We start from the raw sequence: 26,885 nt of genomic DNA, 5'->3' as shown, positions 1-26,885 counted from the left end.
TGTGTGTGTATGTGTGTGTTTGGTGGACAGCTCGATCACGGCCTGACATCAAATATATACTGATGCCACATTTTACAGTTGTTTTCCTGTGGACGTGAAGCGAGCTCACGGCCGCCGCTCCTGCTCCTCAGGCTCTAAAGGGTTTGTGTCACGCTCGGTGAGGAGGGCGCCGCACGGTACAGCAGCTCCCTGCAGGAGGCCCACAGCTGGTGTCGCACTCTGCCAATACTCATTTGAACATGTCATGGTGGAGTCCCACGAGGAGTCCACACCAACCAGGGGCTAATTATTTCAGCCGAGGAGTGCAGCCGGGGCCACGTCTAGGCTCCTCTCTGTTCTCACTTCGTCTTTTTTTTCCACTACCATCATTTTTTACTTTGGGGTGTTGCCATAGCGTCATTTTACTTTAATATGACAAGGAGGACAGATGCTGGGCGCAGTTGCACGAATGTGGAGCTAATGGGGGGGGGGGGGGGCAAGAGTGGCCTTTTAATCTGCAGAGGGTCTTTAGAGAGGCAAAATGACCATGATGATAGCAACTCATGTTAGGAATTTAGAGAGGAAGTTCAAATGGTGATCTATATTTGGAAACAGTTATTTATACCTCTGCCGTACTGTACTGTTGGGAAACTGAATTATCCAGCTTCCACTCGTTTGTTCAAGCTTTCGTTCATCGCGGTGGTGTTTGCTTTTCTGTCACCGGGGTTATCTCAAGTCAATGTTTGGCCTCAGCTACAATACGCAGCATTCTCTGAGGAGTCAATAATATCTTATCGTACACACAAAGAGAAAGGCATGAGATTTCAGTTTGTCGTTCGGTGAAAAAAATGCGAGTGAGACACGTTTCTCTTCAGCCATTTGGAAACACGTCGAACTCTGACATTTCGCAAGAGCAACAACAACAACAACAACAAAAAGTTTTTCCCCTTGGTTTCACTGCGGTGCTCTCCGTCTTCTGCAGTTGTTGTCGTCCACTGCAGTCAGTCATGTTCAAACAGGCCACCAGTTGGTTCGGGTGGATAAAGGCTTTGTGACAGCTGACCTTTGCAGCCAGGTCCACGCCACCTTTGAAAAGTGAAATGTGACCTATAGGCCGCAGTGATTTCCATTGCAATCCCACAGAAATAATTAATTTCATCACAACAGGGATCCAGAACAACTGGATGTCGTGTCTTTTTTCAGCCACGTGTGGGATGGTCAGGGGCAGATACATTTCAGTCATGGATTGCTATGAAAATTGGTAGAGATCCACATTCCCCAGAGGATAAACCCCCTAAAATGTTTTTTATTTTGCACCATCAGTGTGTAAAAGCTAGTTTGTCTCGTACTTACGATCCCGATACACCTCAGATTAAGATGGCGACAGTGGTAAACCACATACATTGTATATGAAGATGGACGATATGATTGATTGATTGGTTGTTTGAGCAATGTCATTATTGTTGTTTACATATTTACATTTGAATTTATCAGCATAGTGTTTATGTTACCTCTAGTGAAATTATATGCAGTTTATTGGACAAATGAATTACTTACTCAATACACATGAGCACATGTGCACTACTTTGTTTTTATGAGGATTTGTACATGGATTTAAAAGTAGAAGACAAGTTTCCCCCTTCCTGCAAAATGGACATGAATAGAAATATGAAATAGTCAATTTACAAAACGTGATGGGACAATCATAACATGTGGCAAATATGCATCAGGAAAAAAATGACAATATATGATTTTAATTCACAGTAAGTAAAGGTCAGAGTTCTGCAGAGAGCATAAAAACATTGTTTGGAATATGCACATTCTTCAATAAAGATTAAAAGCGATGGTAAAGACAAAGACCTCAGGAGCCGGGCTTAAGTTCAACCTTTTATTGGTTCCACTGCACAACAAAGAGAAGATATAAGTTGACGCACTTCCCTTTGACCTGCTTTAAGACATTTTAGGACCCACTCGAAAGCATTCAAAGGGAACATTATGGTCCATTATGCAGACCTGTGTCAACATTTGGGAATTCAAGCCTCGGAGACGTACTTAACGCGGCCTCTGCTCTGGCCTCTCCACTGCTCACTGAGCCATGAGAGCCTATAGTACAGTCTCATGACACACACTTGTCTCTTCATTGTGTTTCTGTGCATTCCCGCAACTGCAGGTTTTCCCGTAAATGAAAGAAAGGAAAGTTTTTTTTTTGTTCAGAGCAGTTTTCCTTCATGTGGCTCATCAGATTTCACACAAAGTCCCACCTCAGCACTCAGTAATGCAACCCGCTTAATCACAAGAACGCTTGCATTCTCTTCCTCTCGGCCCGTCCAACAACGGGAAATATGACTTTTCTCAAACCCCAACATTTTTTTCTCAGACATCTGCCTCATTAATTTTACATTTATTAGCCATTTTGAAAGGTTAACCCAACCTGAAATCAGCTGCTGCTCCAGCCAACAGAGACAAGAAAACACTTCAGTTTGTAAGGTGACACGTTCTTGAGGGATTATTTCCTGGCACAGGTATTTGGTGAGTGACAGTAAGCAGGGCATAACACAACGAGTGCCCTGATATCAACTGAACTTCAGTTCGGCCGACACATCACTTTGGTCCACACTGAAATGTCTCGATAACTGGTGACTGAATGTTTTCTTGCATTCATCATCTCAAGAGGATGAATCCCACTCGTTTTTTGACAACCTGGTGTTTCCTGTGGCTCGTCCAAGAGGTTGACGTTTTTTGGGGGATTTTGAATGAACTATTTTGTCAACTAGTGGCTGGATTGCCATGTGGTGCAGCTATTATCTTCCCCCTCAAGAAGAATTGTAAAAAACTCAGACAATTTCTCAGATTCAGATGGATTTTGGCACCAGGTCGCTCCTGGCTGGTTTCAGATTCCGACTTATTTTCTGCCAACAGGGTCCGGATGTCTTTTTAAAAGAAGACTGTTATAATTTAAAGGTTCAGTGTGTAAGATTTAGGTGAAAGGAATCTATTCGCAGGAAATTGAAAAAAATAAATAAAATTGTGAGAATTGTTTTTTTCTTTACCCCAGAACGGGCCCTTTATATTTAAATACCTCATATTTACATCAGGAGTGGGTCCTCTCTATGGAGGCTGCCATTTCCACAGCGGACTTAACATGTCATGCTCTACCCAGACGTCACCCTTCACCCGAATGTTGAGAACATTTTCCTGTTGTTGTGAACACATGTGACACGTCAATCTTCTGCTGCATTCTTTGTAATCAAATGCCAAACTCTGGAAAATCTCTGGACCCACTTTTCCAGAGTTCGTGTCTGAAAATGGCTGTTTTGTCTTTTTCTCCTTCGCTCAGAAAAAGAGCTATTGTTATGAAGAAGCCGCCGAAAAGCATCGAGCCAACTGAAACAAAGCACCGAGCCTCTCATGGCCAATTTGAGCAGGTCAATCTGACCACAAATTGCTCATTAGTGATCTTAGAGGAAGATCAAAGGGCACGGAGCACGAGGGAGGAACGCTGCGTATCAGTAAGTCAAAGGAATGGAATGGTCTGGCTCGAAGCCCAATGAGAGCCACTTACCCCACATCACTCAAAAAGGGTGAAGTGTGTTGCTCTGCCAAACACAGAGGTGCTGTCAGGTCTGCATGGAGGCCCGCTTGTTTGTACAGGTGACCTCTAAATGGATTGCAACATTGTCCTCCCTCCCTCTTTTAACTTAATTAGTTTTGCGAGGACGTTTCGTAACCGTGCATGTGCAGAGATAAGGAGTTTGCTTTGCTACCGAGTTGCGGGAATGCACAGAAAGGGAGTATTAAGGGGAGGAGGCGAGGCATCGTCTTGTAGTCATCTGACCGCCGGCTGAGCGGACTGCAAGAACCGCGGGGGTGCTCCCTCGGGGATCCACCACTGGTCAATACATCGACATTGTGTCACGATAGATTCATGTTTTGGTGCTCATATCAGGCTGGCCTTTTAGCTATGAGTCAGTGATCCAGAAGATGATACTGGATAACTTGATTTGTGTCTGAATCACCAGCCCTGCTTGTGTTTCAGCAGAGGCTTTTGTAATGTAGTTGAAATGTTCTGTTATCTGGGAAACAAAGGATCTCTGGTGCTCAGTACTGAGTGTGTGTTTTAGAATTGGGAATGTAAAGCTTTATTTAATGGACATTTTAATGTAAGGTAAATATGAAGCAACATATAACCAGTATCATCAAGATTTGAAAAAAGGGAGGGGGGAGGGGGGGCATTTGTCTAAAGTGGTATAAGAAGTTGCATTGTTTTTGTGGATTAAACAAACAAGATACCATTCTGGCCAAAATATGAAACCATAGCTAGAAATAACCCTGAAAAAGTGGAGGATGTATCTGAGGGTGAGATATGAACATTTTACACAACAGTCCATAATCTGTAGCAGCTACTCTCGGCAAGACAGCGAAGAGGCATGTTTCCCTAAATATTATGTGACATTAACGTGCCCGCTCTCGTTCGACTCCCCATCGATAAACACTGCACCAACAAGGCTCCTTCAAACAGTTAACCAACACTTGTGCTTTTATTTTTAAACTCACAGTCCCTTAGATAACATAGAGATACCTCGATGTACGGCTGGACCATGTCAAAGCTTGCTGACGTGTTACCCAGGACGCCGTGACCAGATTGTCTGCGAGCTGCTCCGCTTCTGCCCCCCTGGTGTGTGTGAGTGTGTGTGTGTGTGTGTGTGTGTGTGTGTGTGCGTGTGTGCGTTTTCGTCGAGGGCCACACTCCCTCTCCAAGCAACAGACCACACAGCTCAGCCCTGAGACCTGTCAAACACAGCTGGGACATCTCCCTCCCCCCCCTCTCTTCCCCCACCCCCGACTCCCATCCTCTCCTCCCCCTCCGTGCTCCCCAGACTCCAGCAGGAGGCTTTGATTCAGGGGGTGTTGAGCAGCAAGGGGAACATTTCCATTTTTATCTGCTGCGAAGACTCAGAGACCCTCCTCCCCTCCCTCCTCATGCTGAACTGCTTCTCATCAGCATAAAAGAATCTGCCATGTCCCTTCTTCATTGTGCATGCTTCAGATGCAGAGTAATTGATATAGACATGATCGGGGAGGGGAAGGAGCACACGTCTCTATGTCCGATCCACGACGACTGATTTTTTTTTTTCCTCCTCCTTTTGTTGCTTCTGGGTTGCAGGTTCAGCAAAAGTGACTCGCTCTGTTTTCTGCACTGGCTGTCACAGAATGCCAGAGTCTGTCCTGCGCAATAAGTGTCATGCAAAGATATAGTCAAAGTCTCCACTGCCGAGCTACTGTCAGCTCTTGAACTTTTCATCGCGAAAAAAAAAAAAACACAAAGTGAAGCGGTTGCTGAAAATAACTGTTGTGTGTTCAAGGCTGCCTTGTCACCTGATCGCCGCTTTTAAGGCTGCTTTGCATCCTGCGCCGCTCGGGAGACAATAATAGGTGTGCCAGTGAAGTTTTTTTAGTGTTTGCTCATCCCCACTGTGATTGAGACATGCACTTCCATAGCTCCAGGGTCCGACCGTTGCCTCACTCGGAGGTCATAAATCAAATTGTCTGAGGTGAGCTCACAGTGGATTAGTGCAGCTTGTCATCATATTCCAATCTTGAGCAATTTGCAGGTGTTGTCTCCAGTAACTCTTCACATGCACATCCTGCACTGTTTCTCTCTCTATCTTCTTTCTTATCAGTGATCTCTGAGAGGAACTATTTTACCTGATATGACAAAACTACTCTAAAGCCTTGGAATGAGTGAGATAGACTGTACATAGTGATGGACGACATGTCTTCCCTCCCTTACAATATGCATAAATGAAGCCAAAATATCCTGCTGGATACGAGTGACGCCATCTTGCTCGTTGGGAGCCAGACACTGTGCAGTAGCGATCGAGGCCCCGCCGATACACATTCACGACCAATCACGAGTCAGTCTCAGCCGTCAATCATGACATTTCCTCCCATGTTTATAGAATCAAATAATAAATTGAAGCCAAACTTGGGGGGAAAATGAACACTTGAACATACAGTGGGATAAGAACCACCTAAAATGACAGTAACCGTATGTGTGTGCTGTGGCTTTGTAGTTTGGCCCAGGTCCTATCCACTAACATGGAGGAGGCGGGGGTTTCTGACCTATACTGCACTTTCCCACTAGGGGGCGATTGAGTAGCTTTGCCTTCACTTGCGAGGAGCTGTTGTGTCCTGTGTTTCCTGTTTATTTTGGCGTACTTACCTCTTGCAGTTGTAGTTCCTGTCTACACCTCTTCTCCGCCCTGTGTTCCTTTGTTCTCTACCAGACTTTGTATCTCCTTGTGTGTCCATTGCCTTCCAGCTATCGCCTCACGTCTGCCGTCATGTTCTCTTACTTTGGTTAGTTGGCTTTTGGATTTGTACCTGTTACTGTTTGCACATATCAGAGTCTAACCCCAGACTTTTTGAGTAAAGACTTCAGTTGTTTTGAATTTTTTCCTCTGACCCCCCATGCAGACTCAGTTCTTTCCAGAGTTGTTACATAAGAGGCATGTGAAATTTATTATACAGTCAGGTTGATAATTGGCTGTGTCCCCTGCTCTGTGCATCTTTACAGATGATGAATTATGCTGAGTGCCAAGTTTTAAGGTGTTGAGATGGGGGAAAGAAATGGGGAAATAATCCTGAGTGTGCGTGGCTTGTTGAAAAACATCTCGTGACTGCAGCTTTATGATGGAAACTGATGGTTTGAAATGCTTGTTAAAGTTTAAACAGGTTAAGTTAAAGTTACTGAGTGAACTGTGCAGGAAACTATATTGATACTGAGTAAAACTAAAGGACATTACTTTCCAAACAACTTTAAACACAAACACTGGGAGCCATTTAACAGTTTTTTGTACGAGCCAATAAGTTAACCATCTTAATAGAATGGGTCACAGAGCACAATAACAATTCTTAAGGGTTAGAAAATTTATCTGCCAAATCAAACCAGGTTTAGATGAATGCAATATAAATATAATTGATGTATTAGATTATGAAACCTAACAATAAATCAATTTGTGTGAATTACGTAACCGTCTCGGAAAGAATCAAATATACTCAAACAATAAACCAACAATAAACCAATAAACCAAAAACATTCCAGGCGGAACACCTCACTACACAGAGTCCACCTTTATGGAACTGAGTGCCATTTGGCTGCTACAGGATATTTTTGTTGCTGTACGATTGGAAAAACTGTAATATGACAACATTATAATTTTGTATTTGAACCCTTCACGTTTCGTTTCATAACCAGCACGTTTAAATAAAGCCTGAAGTTTGGACGCCTCTTCGTTCGGTGGCTAATCAGACTTTTTGCAGATCGAGATGGGGGGGTTCATAGGGGGGAACCTGGGCCCCTGACCTCAGTGACTTCTATCTCCGTCCCTGCTGAGTTCAGCTGCTGTATAAAGTGACTCTTACTGACTATTATTATTATAATTTATTTTTTGGGATTAAACGTGATGAAGCCCAGGCAGCAGCAGCAGCAGACGATGCCCCCCCACCAACCACACACACACACACACACACACACACACACCCTAAACCCCTCCTCTGTCCCGCACCCCGCCCTCCCTCACGTGGAGATGGGGAGAGAAGTTACCACCGAACATTTACCGTGTGTTTCATTCAGGGAACAGAGACAAGAGCCGGAGCAGCTTTTCCAGGGAACCACTGAGGAATATCTGACACAAACACAAAGCTGACTTCCATCCTTCCTCCTGCTCCTGCATTAAAGACAAGATCAACCTTCCATCTTCCATGTCGCCAAACTAAAGAAGAAGAAGAAGAAAGAAGAAGAAGAAGAAGCTCGGCTCAGTTGGACAGCGGCCGCGCGCGGACTGTTGTCGTCTGCCTCATTCTTCTTTTCTACGCAAAAAAAAAGAGTAACCATTTCGGACCTGGAGGAAGCGAAGAGGAAGAAGACGCAGAAGCGAAAGGCGACGAGAGAAGCGGAAGACGAAGAAGAAGACGACGGTGCAGGTGAAAGTGACAGAGGCAGAATGAACAACAACAAAACCGAGAAGGAGAACGAGCAGAGTGAATTCACCAACCACGAGGAGGAGGTACGTGAGGAAACCGAGTCAATAAAAAAAAAAAACCCACCTTTCAATGAGTCCACTTCTTAAACCGACTCAGATAAATCCACAATAAAGACTTTTCTATCCTCTTCAGATTATCAAGTTCGCCTTTAGTGTCTTTGGGATGTTCCCGTAGTTGTTAAAGTGTCTTATTTTGAGGTATTTTCTGAGCTGAATCCCAGTTTTAGCTTGTAAAAGTTGTTTGTGTTGGTGTTAGTTGGAAGATTTGCCCCCAAATCTTATCAAGATAAAGAAAAAAATGCATGTATTGGTGTTATAGGGTCAAACATTTTATTAAATGTAATTAAAAACGATTCAGTCGATGTCAATCATCATCATGATAAATAGAAATTGTTAAATCGATATTGGTGATTATCAGGATACATTATACATTAATATTTTTTAAGTTTAAAGACTATTTGCTCCTCAGTTAATCTAGATTTTTAAAAAAGTGATTTTTGCTCCTGAGTGAATAAAGATAAAATAAATAACAATTCAATCAATATTGAGGATAATCACATTAAATGTGGCAATGTTATAATATTTAAAAGTTTTTCTAATTTATATTCTTGCCCCTCAGTGAAATAAACTCTTCTTCATGAATAGAAAATGATAAACACTTGTTAACAGCAAATAATTATAAATTAGAGGTAGATCCATTTGGTGTTATTCGTCCTCACTGTGCACTGTTCTCTGTCTGAACATTTGTGATATTGACATTGATGAAATTTACACGTTACATAGTTTTATTGCCCAGTCCTCTGGTACAGTGCCATTCATAATATTTACTTCTGTAGATGTTCCTTTATTTCACTTCAATATGCACCTTTCATCTAATTTTCCCATTACTTTTATATTGTGTTTTACTTCTACAGTAACTTACCTCATATTGTAGCCAAGTTCAAATGAAGCACTAATTATAAAACAAGGTAGAACATGTAATACTGAATGTTTACTGAGGTTTAAATTAGAAACAGTTGATGAATGACTAATGTAGTTCCTGAATAGCTCTAAAGCCCGGATGCCAATGAGGAGAATCATAACTTTCTTAGGACTTAAGTGTTACCAGTCCTTGGCTTTACTGTACCATAAAGCCAGACTCCACGCAACACTGAGAAGCAGTGGTAGAGGGAATACTGAGCCAGGGCAAATTAGTTTTCAGTGAAGCTGAGGGAGCAATTGAAGTTCAAACAACCACTGTTGCTGCAACACATTGGCAATAAGTCCTTTTAACCCACATGCACTGCATTACAGTCGACCAAGAAGAGCCTCTCCGTACGAATGTAACTTAATTACACCCAAACACTCTAAAATGATATTGTTTGTCCAAAGGAAAAGTGACGTAATCCGTTTAGTTTCTGGTGAAAATGACTCTCGAACATGTTGGACAAAAGCCCAGTTTCTTCCTCCTCCTCCCGTTCTCCTCTGTAAACATTGCTCAACCTGGATCCGTAATATCGCCCTTCTTGGTAAATAAATTCGTTGTGGAGCGGAGCTTTGCAACGCAGTGATTTTTTCGCTGGCACGGACATATCCCCGTTCGGGCGGCAAGAACTGTTATTTCAGAGCTCCCCACATCCGCAGCCAAGTGATGTAAGAAAGGCTACATGAGATCATATCAGATATTTCTCTTGGAGCGGTCTGATGAAGGCTCGGCGTATTGTTTTTGTCATTTTGTAACTGAATTGCCGAACAAACCCCGACCTGATGTAATACCATATTTGGTCCACCGCTGAGGTTACCGTGGGTTCAAGCACTTACTGTAACACCACACAGAGGAGAAATAGACTCAAATACTGAAGTCTGTGAAAGTTAATGGGGAGTTTAAAGGTCCACAGTGCTGCAGTAAGCCTGTTTATGGATGCATGATTACTGTCATTACTGAGAAATCTATTGTATTGATGATCATTTCAATGTCAAAGGTGGACAACTATGCCCATCACACTTTATCAGAGGCAAAGGTGACAAAGTCCCTTCAGATGTCTCGTTTTTTATGACCATCATTTCAAAACCCCAGAATCTTTAATGTACAATGAGCCATTTTTGGACACAGACCCAATTTTCTGGATATTCTCTCGAGTCTTCCTTCCACACATGAGGAACGTAGAAGGAGATTGTCCAGGTCAGACGTGTTCACAACAACATACAAATGTCCTGAACATTCAGGCTGGGTAGAGCATGCAGGAAGAAGGACACAATGTATGAATTCCACTGCCGTGTTTGTTGTTTAAGGCACATTGACGCGGGCCCTTATCGTCAAATGTCTTCGTCAGCCTCTTCTTCATGCATGACACTTCTTTTCATCCTCAAATATTTGGATTTGAGATGTCACTTTCTCGCTTCCGAATACGTCGGCGGCAGCTGACTCGGACGTTTTGCGTTCTCCCATACAGCCCCTCCGGAAAATGTCCAGACTTCAGCGCATGTCTGATATCAGCCGCTATAGAGAGACAGCATCTACATCTCACATTTGTCAGGCTAGAACCAACAATTGTGCATTTGTTTGCTTAGGAAATGGCTTCAATGATTCATAGCTGTCAGTAGTTTGCTGTTGATCAATTCATCAACACATTGTTTCTGCACCACAGGGTGCAACCTATTTGCTTTAGCTGGGAGATGGCTCCACATCATTTCAACCAAAGATAATTATCTGATTAATTTCTATTTACCAGCTAATAATGCATCACTCAGCACAGCGTATATAGGAATTTCGTTTGAGAGCTAAAATGATCAGTTAGTGAATTGAGGCAACTGACTTTTATATAAGTCACATTTTGAGCAGAAATGCACAATATTTAATGATTGAACTCCAATGTGAGGATTTTCTGCTCCTTTGTGTTTTTTCTATTATTCCACTGAACACGTTTGCCTTATGGATGAGTTGTCAGACAAAATTTGCAACCAAATGCATCTGAGCCTGTGACTCTTATTTTCTGAAATTTCATAAACCAAATAAGTCATTGATTTACCTTAAACCCCAAATTGGAATAATCATTTTTTTTCTATTTAATATGTAAAAACCTCAAAAAAGATTGTTTTAAATTCTCTGATGCGCACAAGCAGAGGGACGAGACGAACCTCTTTTACTGTGTAGACGACAGAGAGCAATGACCAGAGGAATCTAATGATGGTGGAAATGTTTGGAAGCCATCCAGACCGGCAGCAACTTAAATATACTCGATGGAACACGCACACACATCCACACACACGTACACAAGTAGGTGTTGATAGGTGCAATCGTGTACTCGCACACTTTTGCAGACGGGTGTGGAGATTCACACAAAAACACACGAGACAGAGAATAATGTGACTAATTCGTGTGTATGACTTGCATTTTTTCCACATGATTCAAGAACGTGAGAGTTCAGCTGTCATCTTCACTTGTCGTCAAAAGCTCTAAGATCTCGTTATTGGCATCTTTGTCTCATTACTTTTTCATCCTGAGATTCTTGATATTCTTTTAGTTTTTTTCCATTTTGCTTCTGTCACGTGTTTGAAACGTCATTGACACTCCCACTGCTCACTCTTAAATTTCTGGACATTTTCTTGCTGTATTCTCACACGGGCTCACTTTGAAGGGACTAATTGGACGGACGTTGAATGTTGTTTGCAGCTTCAGTGTTTAAGTCTTTTAACGGCGTTCCTCATCCCGACTCCTGCACTGGAGCGTCCACAAAGTTCCCCTTGTCGAAAGCACTCAACGTGAAAATACCAAACAGCTTCGTTCTTAACAACACTAAAGTAACCATAAAGTATGACCTTATGAGAGTCAAAGTTTAACAACCCTGCTGGTGTGACTCTCACATGCTGAACAACAGCAGCCTCTTGCACTGCCGAGTATGCGACTCAATGGATCACTGATTCGCACCAGTAAAGCGCCGTAGCGAGCTCGGCTTCCCATGCCTGCTTCATTGCTCAGCCTCACACGTCATCGTCAGCGTTGCACCGAAGCCCGATGATGCTTAATGTTTATCTTCCGTGGACCAGTGCTCACCAAACATGGTCTTGTTGCAGAGAAGGTATGCAGGTTTCAGCCCCGGCAGCGTCTAATCTTACGTGCTGGTTTGATAAAGCTCCATTATCGGGTGTTCTGGATGCTTTCACATTCTGTGGCACTCAACGGCCACTGATGTAGTGGAGGTGACATACCGTCTCTTACATGGCAGACGCCAAAGATACGTTGTGACCAGCTGCGGATTCCAGACCTTGTATGGAACGAGAGGAGCTGCGGTGTAGATTTGATTTTCTAGAAAAGTCGAATTTAAAGAAGTCAGTGAGTCTTTGTGGAGGTTTTGTTCCTCCTGAACTGGGGAGACAGTGATGTGAAGTACAGTCGCACAGCCTGTGGTGAGGTGACACATTCCAGCCGTGTTTGTGTTATCAGGAAGGTAACATATCATGACAGAGTGCATGCAACGAGGGAAACAAACCCAGTTTAACAAAGTCACATTGAAATGTTATTTACTTTTTTTAGTGCCTATATAATTGATTGATTAACCGATTAGCTGATGGAAATTTTTCTATTTGAAATTTATTTTTCGAACTGAAAGCCTTTAGGCTCCTGGATTAGTAGCTGGAGAAAGAAAACTATTTGAATACGTCACTTTAGGAATATTTTCTAAACTTGTCCAAACTATTAATCAAGAACATAATCAGCAGATTAATCCTTCGTTGGAGCTAAAAATTTAATTGATTAACCTTTTCATTTGTTTGATTAATCATTCAAGTCATTTATCTAGTGAACACAGACAGATTTGTTCTCTCCTGGAATCTCAAAAACAAGGTTTTGCTGCTTTTCTTTTTTTTGTAGGAATTGAATATTTTTCTGTGAACTGAGGGTCAGACGATGTCTGGAGTTTGAAATATTGCCTCATATTTTACACAAACAACAATCAAATCATAGAAAAGCAACATGATGATTTATTTTATTGTTTTCTGGCTAAGTTTGTGTTGTTGTTGTTGTTGTTCACATTAAAGAGCGAAGGGAATGGCATTAGAGAGAGAACGATGAAGACATGCAGTACAGGCAGTGAGTACATGGAATGCATCGTGGCTAACCCAGTCACCCGACTAAGCTTGACCTCTAACCTCTTAGCTGTCAATTTCCCTTAAGCCAACTCATGTTTATTTAAGTCGAGACCGGCCCAGCTTTCCCAGCGCTGGAGGTCCACCATCAAACTGCACCAACGACTGAACTCAGAGTGCCGACGCTTTTATTGTTTCCTCTACAGGACGAAACTATCCTCTACGTGAAATGTGTTACTGGATGTTACAATCTGTCACAGCAGGGGCAGTTTCAACCTTGTCAGACATCTGTTGATTGTAGTTCTTGGCTGACCATAAACACGTAAGTGGATATTTACGAGCGCCCAACGAGAAACATAATATCACTCAAGCAAGAGTTCAGCAAATGCGGCGTGTGTCCCTGGGGTGTTATTCGGATTGTGCTTAGCCTGCTTCGGGGATCCACCGGGTCCTCCTCAAATAACAGGTCATGTGGCCAGCGTGACCTTTTCCATTAAGAGACGTAGCTGGGGGTGCTCCGCTGCTGGAGAGGCACTGTAAAGCAGGAGGGAGGCCACGCCGCACTGCAGCGCGGTGGCGTGGGCACGTGTGTGTGGTCCGTCCATGTGCATGTATCTATGAAAAGGGCACGCAGATATGTTAACGCTCTGTGACATGAAACGCTATCGCATGGGGAGCTTTAGAAGGTAAAGTGGCCCTGAGAGGGCAAATGGGAAAGATGCAAAAAGCGTCACGGATTGTTGAAGACGGTCTGAATTTTTATTTACTGTAGATTAAGAAGTATTTTTACAATCACAGTGAAAAACGCACAGATAAAGTATACATTTATACAAAGCCCCTGTATACGGCTCAAACAGTAAAACCCTATCCCGTCTGCCCGTCTGATAGGTTGGAGTTTATTTATAAAAGCGCCAGGGGAATTGTCATCTTATCTTAGCCATTTGTCAGCTGTGCGACAAGAGGTATTTGAAAAGACAACAACAAGGCTTAGCGTCAGGAGCGGCTGGCAAAAGAAGCCTTTTAAAACAGTTGTGAGAAGAAAAAAAAGAGACAGTGTTACAAGAATTGTAGGATACATTTGAATAAATATATAAAAAGTGATCAGGAGCGAGGAGAGAGCCTCTAATGTGGCGCCGCGTTCCTTAAAAGGCGTCGGTTGTCAACTTTGCTTTTGTAATTAATGATGCTCGAGTTGAGGGAAGTGCGAGCTCGTGCCTCGACAGCGTCAGCCATCTTGTCCTGCTGTGTCACACTGTATTTATGAGCTTGTTCAGTCACCTCCACTTAATATTGCTTACTCACAAGCTATAATTATCCACCTCACTGTGAGGTCTGTCTCTGTCTCTCTTTACACCCTCCTTTAGACTTTTTTCATGTTCTACACCATTTTCTCAAATTCATCTTTTTTCTTTACTCCAACCGCCCCGTACTCCTCCTCTTCTGCTCCCTCTCTCCACTTTTATCTCCTTTCCCCTCCGTTTCCTCCTCCACTCCGTTCCTACGTCCCACCCTTTATCTTGTTCTCCTGCCGTTTCCTTACCCCCCACTTTTCTCTCCCTCCACCCTGGCACTGTTTATAATTTTGCCTTTCCTCTTCTCCCCCTCTTTCCTACCCCTCCCTTCTTTTTCATCCTGCCTTCTCTCTCTCTCTCTCGCACCCGTTTTATTCCCAGTAGCCACTCTTTCCTTATCCCTTATCGGCCCATACGTTGAAAGCCTGACCCTGACATTTCTGAACAGAACGACCGTTTATGGTCATGGGAAGGAAGACAGAGGCGAGCCAGGCGGAACGGAAACAAAGTGAATGAGAGTCGAGATTAGTTTGGAAAGGTGCGGCCAAAACTCGAAACTCGAAAAGTCTGTCGATGTGCATCAGTGGGTTGACCCCTGAAACGCTTCAATTACAGCTAATTGTAAGTCAGACTAAACTATTTCATATTTAAAGAACAGATCCTACAAACATCCCAAAAATCAATTTAAAACAAAAAAAAAATGTTTATGAAGCTAAAGCAAACATTCTGTGGCCCCAGCTTTCAGCATGTGAGTATATTTTGATATAATTATTGAACAGTGAAAATTCTCTAAGAAAATGTTCCAAATCAAGTCATCAGCTAAGGCTATTGGAATTTTCTCATGAGCATTTGTTTTGCTATCTTTTATTCAAACAATTTCACATTCATTGATTTATACTGATAACAAGATAATCATTGTTCTCAGGAGCATTATCTCTGACAAACACAAAAGAACGTCTGTATAAGTAAAACTACTTATCAACCGCAGGTTTAGACTTTTTTTTTTCCTGGACACACAAAGAATAATTGAGTATTCACCGTGTTTTCTTTTTCCACTTGCACCTGATACTTTAACCTTTTGCCCACACAACCTCAAAAAAACAGTTTAAGGTGTCCTCTTGGGGAAGCAGCAACAAAGAGAGCACAGGAGAGGCTGACATGGACTTGGCCGATTAGTTTACGTTAATGAACACTTAGGAATGTTAAGTCCATTCTTCGAGAATCATCAGATAAGAGAAAGGGAAGAAGAGAGCAAGCAGGCATGAAAGATTTTGATGAACTCTGATCCGACAGCCGAGCAGTCAAGCTGTTGCGTCGCTGACACCCCGTGAATGGGACGGCCTTATCTCCCACACGTCACCCAAATGACACCTTAGGGCCTTGTTTTGCTCAGGTCAGAGACGGTTGATGAGAAAGATCGAGCACATGCGTGTCACTGCGTTTCATTCAAGACCGGGGAAGGGGAGGGAGAAAAGAGTCACTGAGCAAGAGATGGAAAAACACAGTGAAGTGGGCGCTCTCTCGGTTTTCCGAGGTCATTTGTTTTAAATGTCTTTTAAAGGTTAACCTGTTGGAACATTTACAGACCCTTACAGGGCTGTACTTGTTGCTCAAAAGCACTTGTGGGAGGCAGCGAGAGGGAGAAAAACAAAGAAACTCTCGGCTCGCAGCTCCGCCGTGACGTTGGGAGTGTGCTCAACCTCACAGTTAACCCCTGACCTGCACAATAACCGTGGCTTAACCTGTGACCTCTGACCGTAAATGTGAAACTTGACCCCGTTGAACCCTTGTTATTAACAGACAAACGGAGTCGTCCATTTATGGTGGTTTGACACCTCTCGGGTCTGCCATCTCTCACTCTTCACATTCTCCGACACGGAAGATGAAGGGGGGGGGGGGAGAAGAAAAAAAAAACTTGTGATGATGATGGAGGGTGATGCCAACACAGAGCAGTGACAACTATAAGATGGCAGAGGAGAGTGGGAGTCTTGTCAGTTAGACTGTTTTTTAATAACGTGGCACTCAACTGATGCAAGAAAACTGAGCTTGCCCTGAGCTCACACGGGCTTATGGGTAGACTTTGATTGTAGCTTGGTCACAGTGAACAGAGACTCGTGCACGGAGACTTGAAAGCAACTATCGCGGGTGTGCAAGGAATGAGCTTTTTTTAATTTCATATGCAGGTAATTGCAGCATTGTTGCGTACACTCAGGCTCCACAATAGGCCCGGACACTGTATCCTCCCTTTCAAGGCGTCAAGGTTAGATCTGTGTCCCGCTACATCGGGCTTAAAGGGCCTGTATCTATTAACTCGGCTGTCGAACACACATACACTCACCCACAGGGAGGGGGGAAAGAAACACATAGTAATCATCTCACATTGCACCAAGGTCATGTCCCTCATTTCAGCCGGAATGGACGGTCAAAAAAGTACTCAATTAAATTCGGGGGGGGGAAATACCTGAGAAAGTCAAACAGCGTGGCAGATAAAAGGCATTTCAGGCGATCGGTGTAACCAATTTTATGACTCGAGCGAGCTGAATAGAAACGGCACATGAATGAGTTGCTAGGTCATTTAATTTGACAAATCAGGCTGCTTCATCACAATGGTGGACAAATTGCAGGCTGCACAGGAGGATATTTTACACGTTTAAATGCATGTGTCAAATGCCGTTCCAGTCAGTTATTGTTACAGCTTTCAGTTATGGCTTTGTCCATTAGAGCTTCATGGCATTTGATGGTGGTCGGTGGCTTTGTCTCGGAGCCTAAGTAAGATTTCCCTTTCAAACAATTTGGTGTTCTGTGTTCTGCGATATTTTTAACACCAGATGTTTTAGCTCAGTGTATCATCCTTGCGTTATTTTTATCTCTTTCATCTGGCTCATTTAGAGGATAACTTTAGCTCGTTACAACTTGGACTTTGACAACAGCAACATCATTAAACAAGTCCAACAGAGCAAGAAATTTACGCTGTCACACGATCAGACAGATTTGAAACAAACTTCCAGATCAGTCAGATTTATTTGGAGGAAACGAAGGCGAACAGTAAAAGTATTACCCAAATTGTCCATTGTAAACATCCAAATCAACTTCCAGGTTCATCTTTGACCAGCTTTTCCACCTGTAACATTTATAGCTTTTTTCATTCATGATAGTCTGAATATTTTGGATTTAGAACGGTTTGTCGAGTAAAACAATTAATTTGACTATGTCACTTTACACTGATGATGATTTATACTTTATAGATAAAATAATGAATTTGAAACGCTGATGAAAATGATCGTTAGTTGTAACTTCTGAAATCTCAACAGTCAGTTTGGTAAGCACCAAGGTATCTCACCAGATCTCAACAAGCCAGACCAAAATAAGATCCAAGCTGCTATAAACCAGACTTTAAGATAGCACCTTAACACACTTGAGCAGCCGAGCTGTGTTGTGAGCACACACCTCTCGCCCCTCCTTCTACAAACTCAGGGTGGCACCAGAAAACCTGCAAGGTGCAATAATAGAGTATCAATAGGGTGATGACCTCATCCAGGGCTTGTGGAGTCGCAGACCTCTGATTAGAGGTGCATTGATCTCCTGGGACTTGCTGCAGAAGTGGCCTTAATAGGATCTGATGTTTTTGGCCCGGGGCGCCACACTCTGCTGTGCCTCCGCCAAGGCGTTGCCAGGGAACTGCACTGGTACGACGGTTGTGAAGTACTCAGCTGGCTTGTGGTAGGTAGGGACTGCTGTTTTTGATCGAAGCCTGCATGCATGTCGGTGTGTGAGCACGCCATAAATGGTCAATGATTCAAAGGCCCGTAGCTGGCCACGCACCACTATGGAAATGCAGGTATGCGACTCACAAGGAACCAGTAAAACAATGTCTCTAAAACCCAATAATACAGAGGCTGAGGGTTAATCTTTGCTTTTATGAATCTGCCCAACCCATGGCCTGACCTGCAGATAAGTTTACTGCATCATGAAAGCTTAAAAGTCTCACTTCACCTTGTGGCAGCCAACTCTCTGTCTTTTGGAGCTTGTCTCAAAGCAACAGCAATAAAGACTGATACTGTAATCAAAAGCAGATGTCTGCAGGAGAGAGCTGTTGACACATTTTGCCTGTGAATCATCCCGAATGTGGCATGTGCAGTCAGCTCCTCACCGGGCGGACACACGGCGAAACGATCATATATCACAACAGCTGACGTCAGGAAGTCTCAGGAATGGGGTCCGGCTCAGCCAAGAATGTCCCATTGTTCTGAGGGTGCAGAGGACCTGTTGTTTATGTGTGTTTTAGCTGAACTCAACTTTTCAAGCTCCAATGTGTCTATTAGGCTCGTGACTGGAGATAAGAGATAAATCAAAGGTGGGAGCTTTGATAGTTTGGCAAGGGAAGAACAGATGACTAAGATTTTCTCGATTTGTTGGCCAGCCAAACGTTAAGGTAGTGTTGGAGAGATGTCAAGGAGCAAGATTTAGTAGACATGATTGTATCTAAAAATAAATCATTATTTAAACGAAAAGTTAGAGCCTGTTTAGTTGCCTTGCAGTGATCCAGAAGGGAGATATAAATCTGTCATCCCAACGGCAGCAGGTCGTTTTCTTCTGGGCGCTTTTTGTGGTCGTGTAGCTTCATCAAGAATTATACCCTTAAAAACATCAATGAAAAACAAAACCTGTCCCTGTCAACTCCTCAAACACCTTGGATCGGAAGATTCAGCAACACTAGTATTTTGAACATCTCACACACACAAACACACACACGCACACTCACACACACACACAGTTTTATCAGCCCCAGCAGCTGTCAGTGACGGCCCTCGCTCGTGTCTGATTGATACCATCCTGTTGTGACTCTTTGTTCCCATGTAGCTCCATATAAGGAGGTCCTCAATAGAGTTTGTTTAATCAGATCTGCCAGAGACAGAGCCTAGCGATGGCCCCTGCAGGGTCCAGCTCGGCTCAGATAAAATACGATAAGATAAGAGTGAAGGTGAGAAAGTCGGAGGTGAGATTTCTGTTTTTTTTAGACTGGATGGTCGGTTTTGCACTCACAGGCTAATGCTCCCCCCCACCCTCAGTTGCTAAGCTGCTTTGTTTGTGTGGTGCTCTGCCTTTGGCATCAGTGGTGCGTATCAGGTTACATGTGGGAATGAGGTGTAGTGTTAGTTCAGCAGCTCCTTTGTCCCCTGAGTTGTGAATCCACAATCGAATGAATCTGGGAGCTTTGAATCTTATCTATGCACAATGTAACTGCATGCTAACGGTTCTGTTGTAAAATCGCCCTTGAATAGAATCAGATTATTCAATAAATAACTACATTATTCGTCCAAATCCACCATTACAGTGTTGAATTTAAGTGCGCAGGGTGGAGCCGTTTGATGCACACAGTCTATTGTTTGATTCGAATGTCTCCAGTGAATTAAAGCAATTATTTTCCTGTAGCAGCCAAGTTTAATTAGGTGATAATTCCAGGTAGGAGGTGTGATAAGTGCCTGTATAGATACAATACATTTCCTTTTAATTTTATCTAACGCTTCATGTCTTCCACAGTTATCTTAGCAGCACTATATTGGGGGAAAAAGATTATTTTTCAGTGTTTCTATAGCGTTTACTAGATAACATGTAAAAAACGAAGCTGCTGTGTTAATAGGAGACGCATGTAGTTTATAGTTATAAATACCTGTGTTAACAACCCTTTCCTTTGGCCCTACATTAAGCACAGACATGCAACAAATAGAATTTCCCAGTTTCTTTTTTTTTCTTCTCTCCTCCTAATCGTAACCAGATCTGCGCTCGTGAGCTGTGACAGGACGTCTCAGCACCTCCAGTATACGTCTTGCACTGTGCTGCCATGTCTGTGTTTACTAAATGCTGGCGCTGCTGCAAATGTGTGTGCACGTGTGGAAAGAAGCACAAAAGCTTTTTTTTTTTTTAAGTCATGCCAGTTTGACAGTCGTGTGGTTTTAAAGAGTGACGCTGCAAAAATAGGAGGCGAAGGCTCAAATTGACGATTTTGGTCTGTTTAATAAAGAAGTGTCAGGAGTGCCACTTGCCATTAGGAGTCTCGTGGAATAAAATTAGGGAAATACCTTTATTCATTTTAGTGCTGAGAGTGAGATGAGAGGATCGATACCACTCTCTTATAGTGCATTAAGTATGAAGCTGGAGCAGCTGGTTGGATTAGGTTGGCATAAAATCAAAGTGCACGTGCATGCACACATAGCGTTTGCCCCCTGGAAAAGCACATTGTGGCTGTTCTGCCCTGTCTCTAGTCCGTACATTAAGCTATGCAAGCAGCATCGCACAGGTATGCAAGCTGTATTGGTCTCTTATTCTCAGATAATCAAGATATACATGTCATCGTAAATAAAGAGGTAAAAAATAGACATTATATTGCCCTGCGCTTAATCTTCATACCCTGTTTGGACCATATAGTTTCTATCTTAACTGCAGTTTATTTACTTTCTGTCTTAAATCATCAATTCTTAAATGATTAGTTTTTTAGCTTTGCTCTCAGTGGAATTCCTACCTCCACCAAGGCCAAACAATCCTCCATATTAGTCTAGCTGTGTCTGGTCTGTCTGGACCTCAATAATAAAAAATAGGTGACATAGGTGAGAACATAACCTCCCTGGCCGAGGTGAATAAATCCATATTAGCACCTCTGCTGTTGTAATTCAACTTTTAGATGTTTTAGTGAAAGGCCATAAAAACATATGTAGTTCAGCTTCACTCTTTTAAGTTTATAGACCTCAGTAAATTTGTAGTGTGTTGTCTTGTACATTTCTCAGCAGCACATAGAAGATGACTTCACCCTCACCCACCCACTTTCTGCTGACCTTTTTTTACATATTCACTTTTGCTCATCTGTCAGGGTTGATGCTGAGGTTGTAGGAATTTAAAAACTGGGTTTAGACTGTTTTAAAAATAAGGATTTTAAGACAAACTAACTTGCACCTGCAGTACACTTAGTGCCTTACTTCTCCGTCAACCCACATTATAATATAATATAAAAACCTCTTCCTCGTCTTAAAGCACATCGGAGTTACTACTCCCCCTGTGGGTTTTTCACCTTCTCTCACTAAAATGTTCCTTTACTCTGCCTCAGCTAACATATACATTGTAATTCCCCAGCAACGCCAGCTCAAGTTGCAAGTTGAAAAGTTCAAATGTAAAACAGAGGCTAGAGCTGTGAGGGAGGATCGCCATAAAACACAGCCGGCTATAGATTACACAGGAGAACACAAAACACTGGGTGTAGAAAAGGTATGATGGGGGGGTGTGTGTGTGTGTGTGTGTGTGTGTGTGAGTGAGAGAGAGAGTGTTTGCTGAGCTGAGGTTCATCCCCATCAGTATCTTAGAAGTCTTATCTTTGCCTGTCAAGCCAACCCTGGGAATAATCTAACTCATTTTCCGTGTCCTTTTTCCACATAACCTCATCCTTTACTGTCAGGTATGCACGGAAGCTATTTATAACACCTGGAGGTTAATGAAAAATACATGATCTCTCGTTCTTGTCTTCCCCAGGTCCGAACGCTATTCGTCAGTGGACTGCCGCTGGATATCAAGCCGCGGGAGCTCTATCTCCTGTTCAGACCTTTTAAGGTATGTTAGTATGTTTTTTTACATGGATGGACTGCAGCTATTCTTAGCCGCCGTCTTTCCATGCTGTCAATGGGACCTCCATTAATGGTGATGAAATAAACGGCAATGGAAACTCTCTCGCGAGGTTCAAGTGTCTGTGTTCCTGAAGCTGAGGTTCAATCACATCTTGATCCATGGGAAGCCCTGTGTGTGTGTGTGTGTGTGTGCGTGTGCGTGTGCGTGCGCGCGCGTCATGGAAAAACGTCTGGCTGCCTTTGATACAACAACAAAGCTTATTTTGCTTCACCTCAGAATCTTCAACTTGTCACAGCACAAACAGTCCTGGTCGTAAGCTCAGGTGAAGGCGTGTAAATGACGCAAGCTTTTTGGCCCAGTCGAAATAATGGAATAATGCACTTTAATTGGAGGGGGGGGGGGCAGCACTGTTAAAGTGAATAATGGGACAATTACTATGCATCTAATCCTGCTCTTAGATCATGCTGATGGTATGCACTCTCTGAGTTTATATCTTGAAAGCTGTAAATCTCAATTAAGGGGGTAAGACATGACAATCCGGTTCATGTGGTCTTCATACGAGACCTTTGACCCATGTAATAAAACTTGATGTAGTCAACTGTGACTCTGCAAATGTAAAAAAAATATAGAAGATTTTCCCCTCTGCCAAGGAGGTTATGTTTTTGTCCAAATTTGTTTGTGCAATATCTTTACCTACTGGAATGGAATGTGGGATCATGTACGCATGTGTGGAACGGCGGACCCACGCTGACCCTCAGTTCTGTATGAATGGAACCATGGGCTTGTACATGTGACCGGTGCAAGTACACAGCTATCAGCAGACACGGAACATAGAAAATATGGTCAACCCTTTAAATTTTGTTGCGGATCTGGATTTGGGGGCAGATCCAGAATTCCTTTGTTGACTTTCTTTAACATTGTGAGATACAGTGTTTTTTCAGATCCCAATAAAAATCTGGATTTAGTGAATTTAAATGTGGTGTCATACGGGGACTGTTGGGCCTTGGTTTGCACTCTACTCATGCCTTTCTAGTTTCTTAATTCAATTGTTATAATGCAAAAACTAATTCTTTGCAACCATTTGCTCATTAGAATTCCTAAAATATCTTGTTCTTTACATGATAGCTTTCGTCTTTGTTAACTCACAGCTCCACCATTGTCTTTCTCTGTTTCAGGGTTATGAAGGCTCCTTGATAAAACTCACCTCGAAACAGGTAAGCTACAAGACGCCGAGCGCTGTGTTTCTACACAAAGAAACTAATGAATGAAGGCATCTGTCAGTCTCGCTTCACTCTGTTACTGTTTGCTTTATTCTCATCAACACATTTAATTCTTTTGTCTCCCCTTTTGTCCTCTCGTCTTTCTCTCCCTGTGTTTACACCTTGTTGACTATGATGGATTAGCACCTTTTGTCAGCCGGTACCTGGAATAGCGGGCAAATTTTTTTTTTGAGGAGGGTAGGGGGGGGGGGGGGGGGGGGGAGTGTTGCACCAACCTGCCTTTGGCAGTCGCACAGTCTGCTTGTAGTCAACGACAGTCAACTCCGTGGGGACGTGCAGGGATGGGAACGGAGATTGAAAAGAATTTTGAGGTGTCAAAGCGAGCGTGTTTGACAAAAGCGGTACTGACGGTGGAGTTTTTTGCCTCCGGGGGCGCAGGACTGAAAATGAGCTCGGCTGGCAGGTGTCCACATCCAGAGTAAAGCAATATAGCTGCATGACACTGTACTTATTAACACATTACACCGTTTCCCATAAAGACGTGACATGCTCATTAGGAAGGTTTAGGGCGGTTTAGAGTGAATGTGCTGAGTAGAGTATAATACTGCTAAGTTAAGTTTTTTTTCCTGGTAGTGAAAAATTCTTCAGGACAGGTAAAATCCTATTGGTTTGGCATTTTCCCTTTTTATTTTTAGTGTTGTTTCACGCTATAATAGTTTTTAACTTCTAATTAGCAGCCATGTTAATATATTGTCCATCTTTTAATACATCTAGGTCCACCTGAACCTCATTGTGTTACCAATTCATGTAAAAATTATCTTCTTGATTAATTTATTCCCAATAATTCCATTTAAAATTAATAAAACTGAATAAATAAGAAAACAATTTTTGCTTTTAAAATTACTCAGTATACTTTGCGTTGAAGTAAAAGTTGACACAAAGGTGGTTTCTGTCATTTTAGGTAGTTTATGAGTACATTTGTCAGCTCAGACCAATTCATGATTGGCTTCATCCCCCGATCGCTACTGCAAAGGCTCTGGCTCCAAATGTGCAAGATGGCGGCGTCTGTATCCAGGAGGCACGTCGTTCATCTTTATTTAAAGTCTATGGGCTCGACATTTTCAAGTATCTTTTGATTTTCAAGCTGTCAAATTCAGCTTTTCCCCCTAATGAAAAGTCATTCTTACAGTAATCATCCCCCCCAATAATGCTGATCAATTGATTAATCGGGTAATCAATGCTACAGTTTAGTCCTGAGGTTTGACTTAACCTGCACAACTCCAAATTTCACAATGTAGGTTCGGGCAGGTTTCCCTTGTTTTTGTTTTGCCTGTTTAATGAATACGCGAGACACTCAGCAACTCTCTGTGCACTTTGGCCTCTCGCTGGCATCCACCTCGCCCCAGACTTTCATAATAATTGCCATCTTCCGCGTGGCAAGCGTCAGCTGATGCTTGTGTTCCGTCGGGTCTCGCAAGTGCAAAGGCAGCGCAACATTCCTCAGGCTTTGTTTACAGCGACTTCCCTCCCGACTAACGGCAATGACAATGGCATCGTAAATCAATCGATCTCGCTCTCCCTTCCAGTCAGGAAAACGCGCAGCCATCTCCTTATATAGCAAGAGCCACATCTCAGGCCCTTTCTATTTATATTCCTGTTACGCTTTCCGCTGCCTGACGTCTTCACTTAGTCCGACTTTCTTTTTTGTGTGTGTGTGTATGTTTTCTTTTTTCCCTCCTCCTCCTCCTCCTCCTCCTCCTCCTCCTCCTCCTCCTCCTTCTCCTCCTTCTTCACTATACTTGTTCAAAATTCCCATAACCCTGGAACAGCTTTTTGCAGATCACACGCAGCAGTGCAGCCTCACGGGAACAACATGTTTAGCGAATTTCATTTTCTCCTCAGCCCCACCTCCTAACGTCCCTATCCACACAAACATGCTCCATTAGAAATGTTTATTCTTAGATCACATCTGCAGCATCGGTTAAAAATTCGTAAAACACAAACCGGCGGCAGCCTTTGTCGTTTTTTTTGTTTTCTATCTCTCGCTCACTCACCTTTACGATTGTGACTCTAAAGTATCGCCACCAGGATACAACGCAAGTGGATGTAAACAAGAATGTGTTGCAGTGACCGGCCTGTTAGAGGAGTCCAACTATGTCCACCTCTTGCTTCACTTTCTCTCTTTTGTATATTCTCACCTTTAACCTCTAAAATTCTAATTCTCAAGACCCCCCCCTCGCATTTTTCTTCCTTTCTCTCTCTCTGTTTCTTCTCCTTTTCAAGCTTCCCCCCCCCCCTCTGCCTCTCTTACACTCACTCACATGCACTTTCTTGCTCTCACATTGCCCGTATTTGGGCATCGGGGAGATGAAGGATGAACTCTCCTCGTACAGAGTGAGCGTCCAGCCTCTATTTCTCTTCCCCTCTTCCTCTCTTGGTCGCCACGGCTTTATAAACAAGGCAAGAGAGACAGAGAGAGAGAGGGAAGGAGGAGGAGGAGGGGTGTGGGTATGATAAAAAAAAAAAAGGGAAAAAATATATAAAGAACAACATGTCTATGTCACTCAGACAGAAATGCAGACTCAGTCTTCTGCCCTAAACCATGTTTCTTCCTTTTGTTCTGTCTCCTTGTCTCCCCAGCCGGTGGGGTTTGTCAGCTTTGACAGTCGATCAGAGGCGGAGGCTGCTAAGAATGCCTTGAACGTAAGTGTCATGCCCTCTCCGTGCTCCTCTCCAGCACCAGCTCAGCGCTCCTATATCTTGTGATGACTCGGAATCAAATCGTTCTGCCTTCTGTGCAAATGCATTGAATATATCGGGGCAGCGGGGTGGGGTCCAGATATTTCTATATTACAATTGGGGGGAAAGGTAGTGAAGACAAACACCGCAGGGCTGCTCTAAATGCTGAATGTCTGAATGTTAATAAGTAAATACAGCATCTTTTCTTAAAGATTTACTGTGGATCCTGCAAGGTCAGGAGGAAAATTAGCTCTTGCACCACATATAAATAGAAGATATTGATCTGGGGTTTACTTTTAATCTCGCTTATATCAGAATGAAGCTCAGGAGAAAGCCTTGATGAGGCAGATTCAGATATAAAACGTTGACCGTCCTCAGGGTTTTATTCGGCTCTCTTTAAACAAAGCGTAGATAGACTAATGAACTCACAGCTTTATTTTCCCATTGTTTCTTTTTTAAATGCATCTATCTATACACCACCCTTTCCTATTTTGCATCAAGTTTTTGTTGATCTCTTTGTCTCGGAAAAAGATCAGTTTTTTCCCTCATCCTCCCTAAAAGTGAGACTGTGACAACGCGAGCAGAATCTGTCAACCTTCAGATGTGGAGATATTGGTGCGCATCAAACGCAGAGCAGAGAGTTGAAGAAAGGATAAAAAATTATCATCTTATTATGAGCCAACAATAGTCTGACTTGTTTCCATAGAATCGCTCAGCAGGGCTGAGAATTGAGCAGCGCGCTTGTTTTTCGGGGAAAGCTACGTCCCAGGGGTCATATGGAGATAAGCCAGAGTTTGCAAACATCTATCTGCACATTGAAATATGGGAAAGACGGAGAAACTGTAGGAAAAAGGGGATTTGTCTCCTGTTGTGGTAGTTTTACCAAGGACATGTATAATTTCTAAAAGAACTAAAACACCATTAAATCACCTAAA

General features: G+C 42.9%; 1 protein-coding gene across 4 annotated transcripts in view; it reads left to right on the top strand.

Annotated features, from left to right (window-relative positions):
* The first annotated feature begins 7,588 nt into the window (after nucleotides 1–7,588).
* The window catches only part of LOC117779422 (RNA-binding protein with multiple splicing-like), a 36,654-nt gene continuing 17,357 nt past the window's right edge, over nucleotides 7,589–26,885 (top strand). The window contains exons 1-4 of one of the 4 annotated variants that reach the window (XM_034615618.1): nucleotides 7,589–8,048; nucleotides 21,899–21,976; nucleotides 23,167–23,205; nucleotides 25,852–25,914. In XM_034615618.1, coding sequence (XP_034471509.1) covers nucleotides 7,986–8,048; nucleotides 21,899–21,976; nucleotides 23,167–23,205; nucleotides 25,852–25,914 — 243 coding nt within the window. In that variant the 5' untranslated portion in view covers nucleotides 7,589–7,985. The remainder of the gene's footprint in view (nucleotides 8,049–21,898; nucleotides 21,977–23,166; nucleotides 23,206–25,851; nucleotides 25,915–26,885) is intronic. The other 3 variants (XM_034615617.1, XM_034615616.1, XM_034615615.1) reach the window with 3 other exon arrangements.

Source organism: Hippoglossus hippoglossus, chromosome 18 (assembly GCF_009819705.1).
Source record: "Hippoglossus hippoglossus isolate fHipHip1 chromosome 18, fHipHip1.pri, whole genome shotgun sequence".
NCBI classification, from domain to species: Eukaryota; Metazoa; Chordata; class Actinopteri; order Pleuronectiformes; family Pleuronectidae; genus Hippoglossus; species Hippoglossus hippoglossus.
This window is presented reverse-complemented; position numbering and strand designations above follow the sequence as displayed.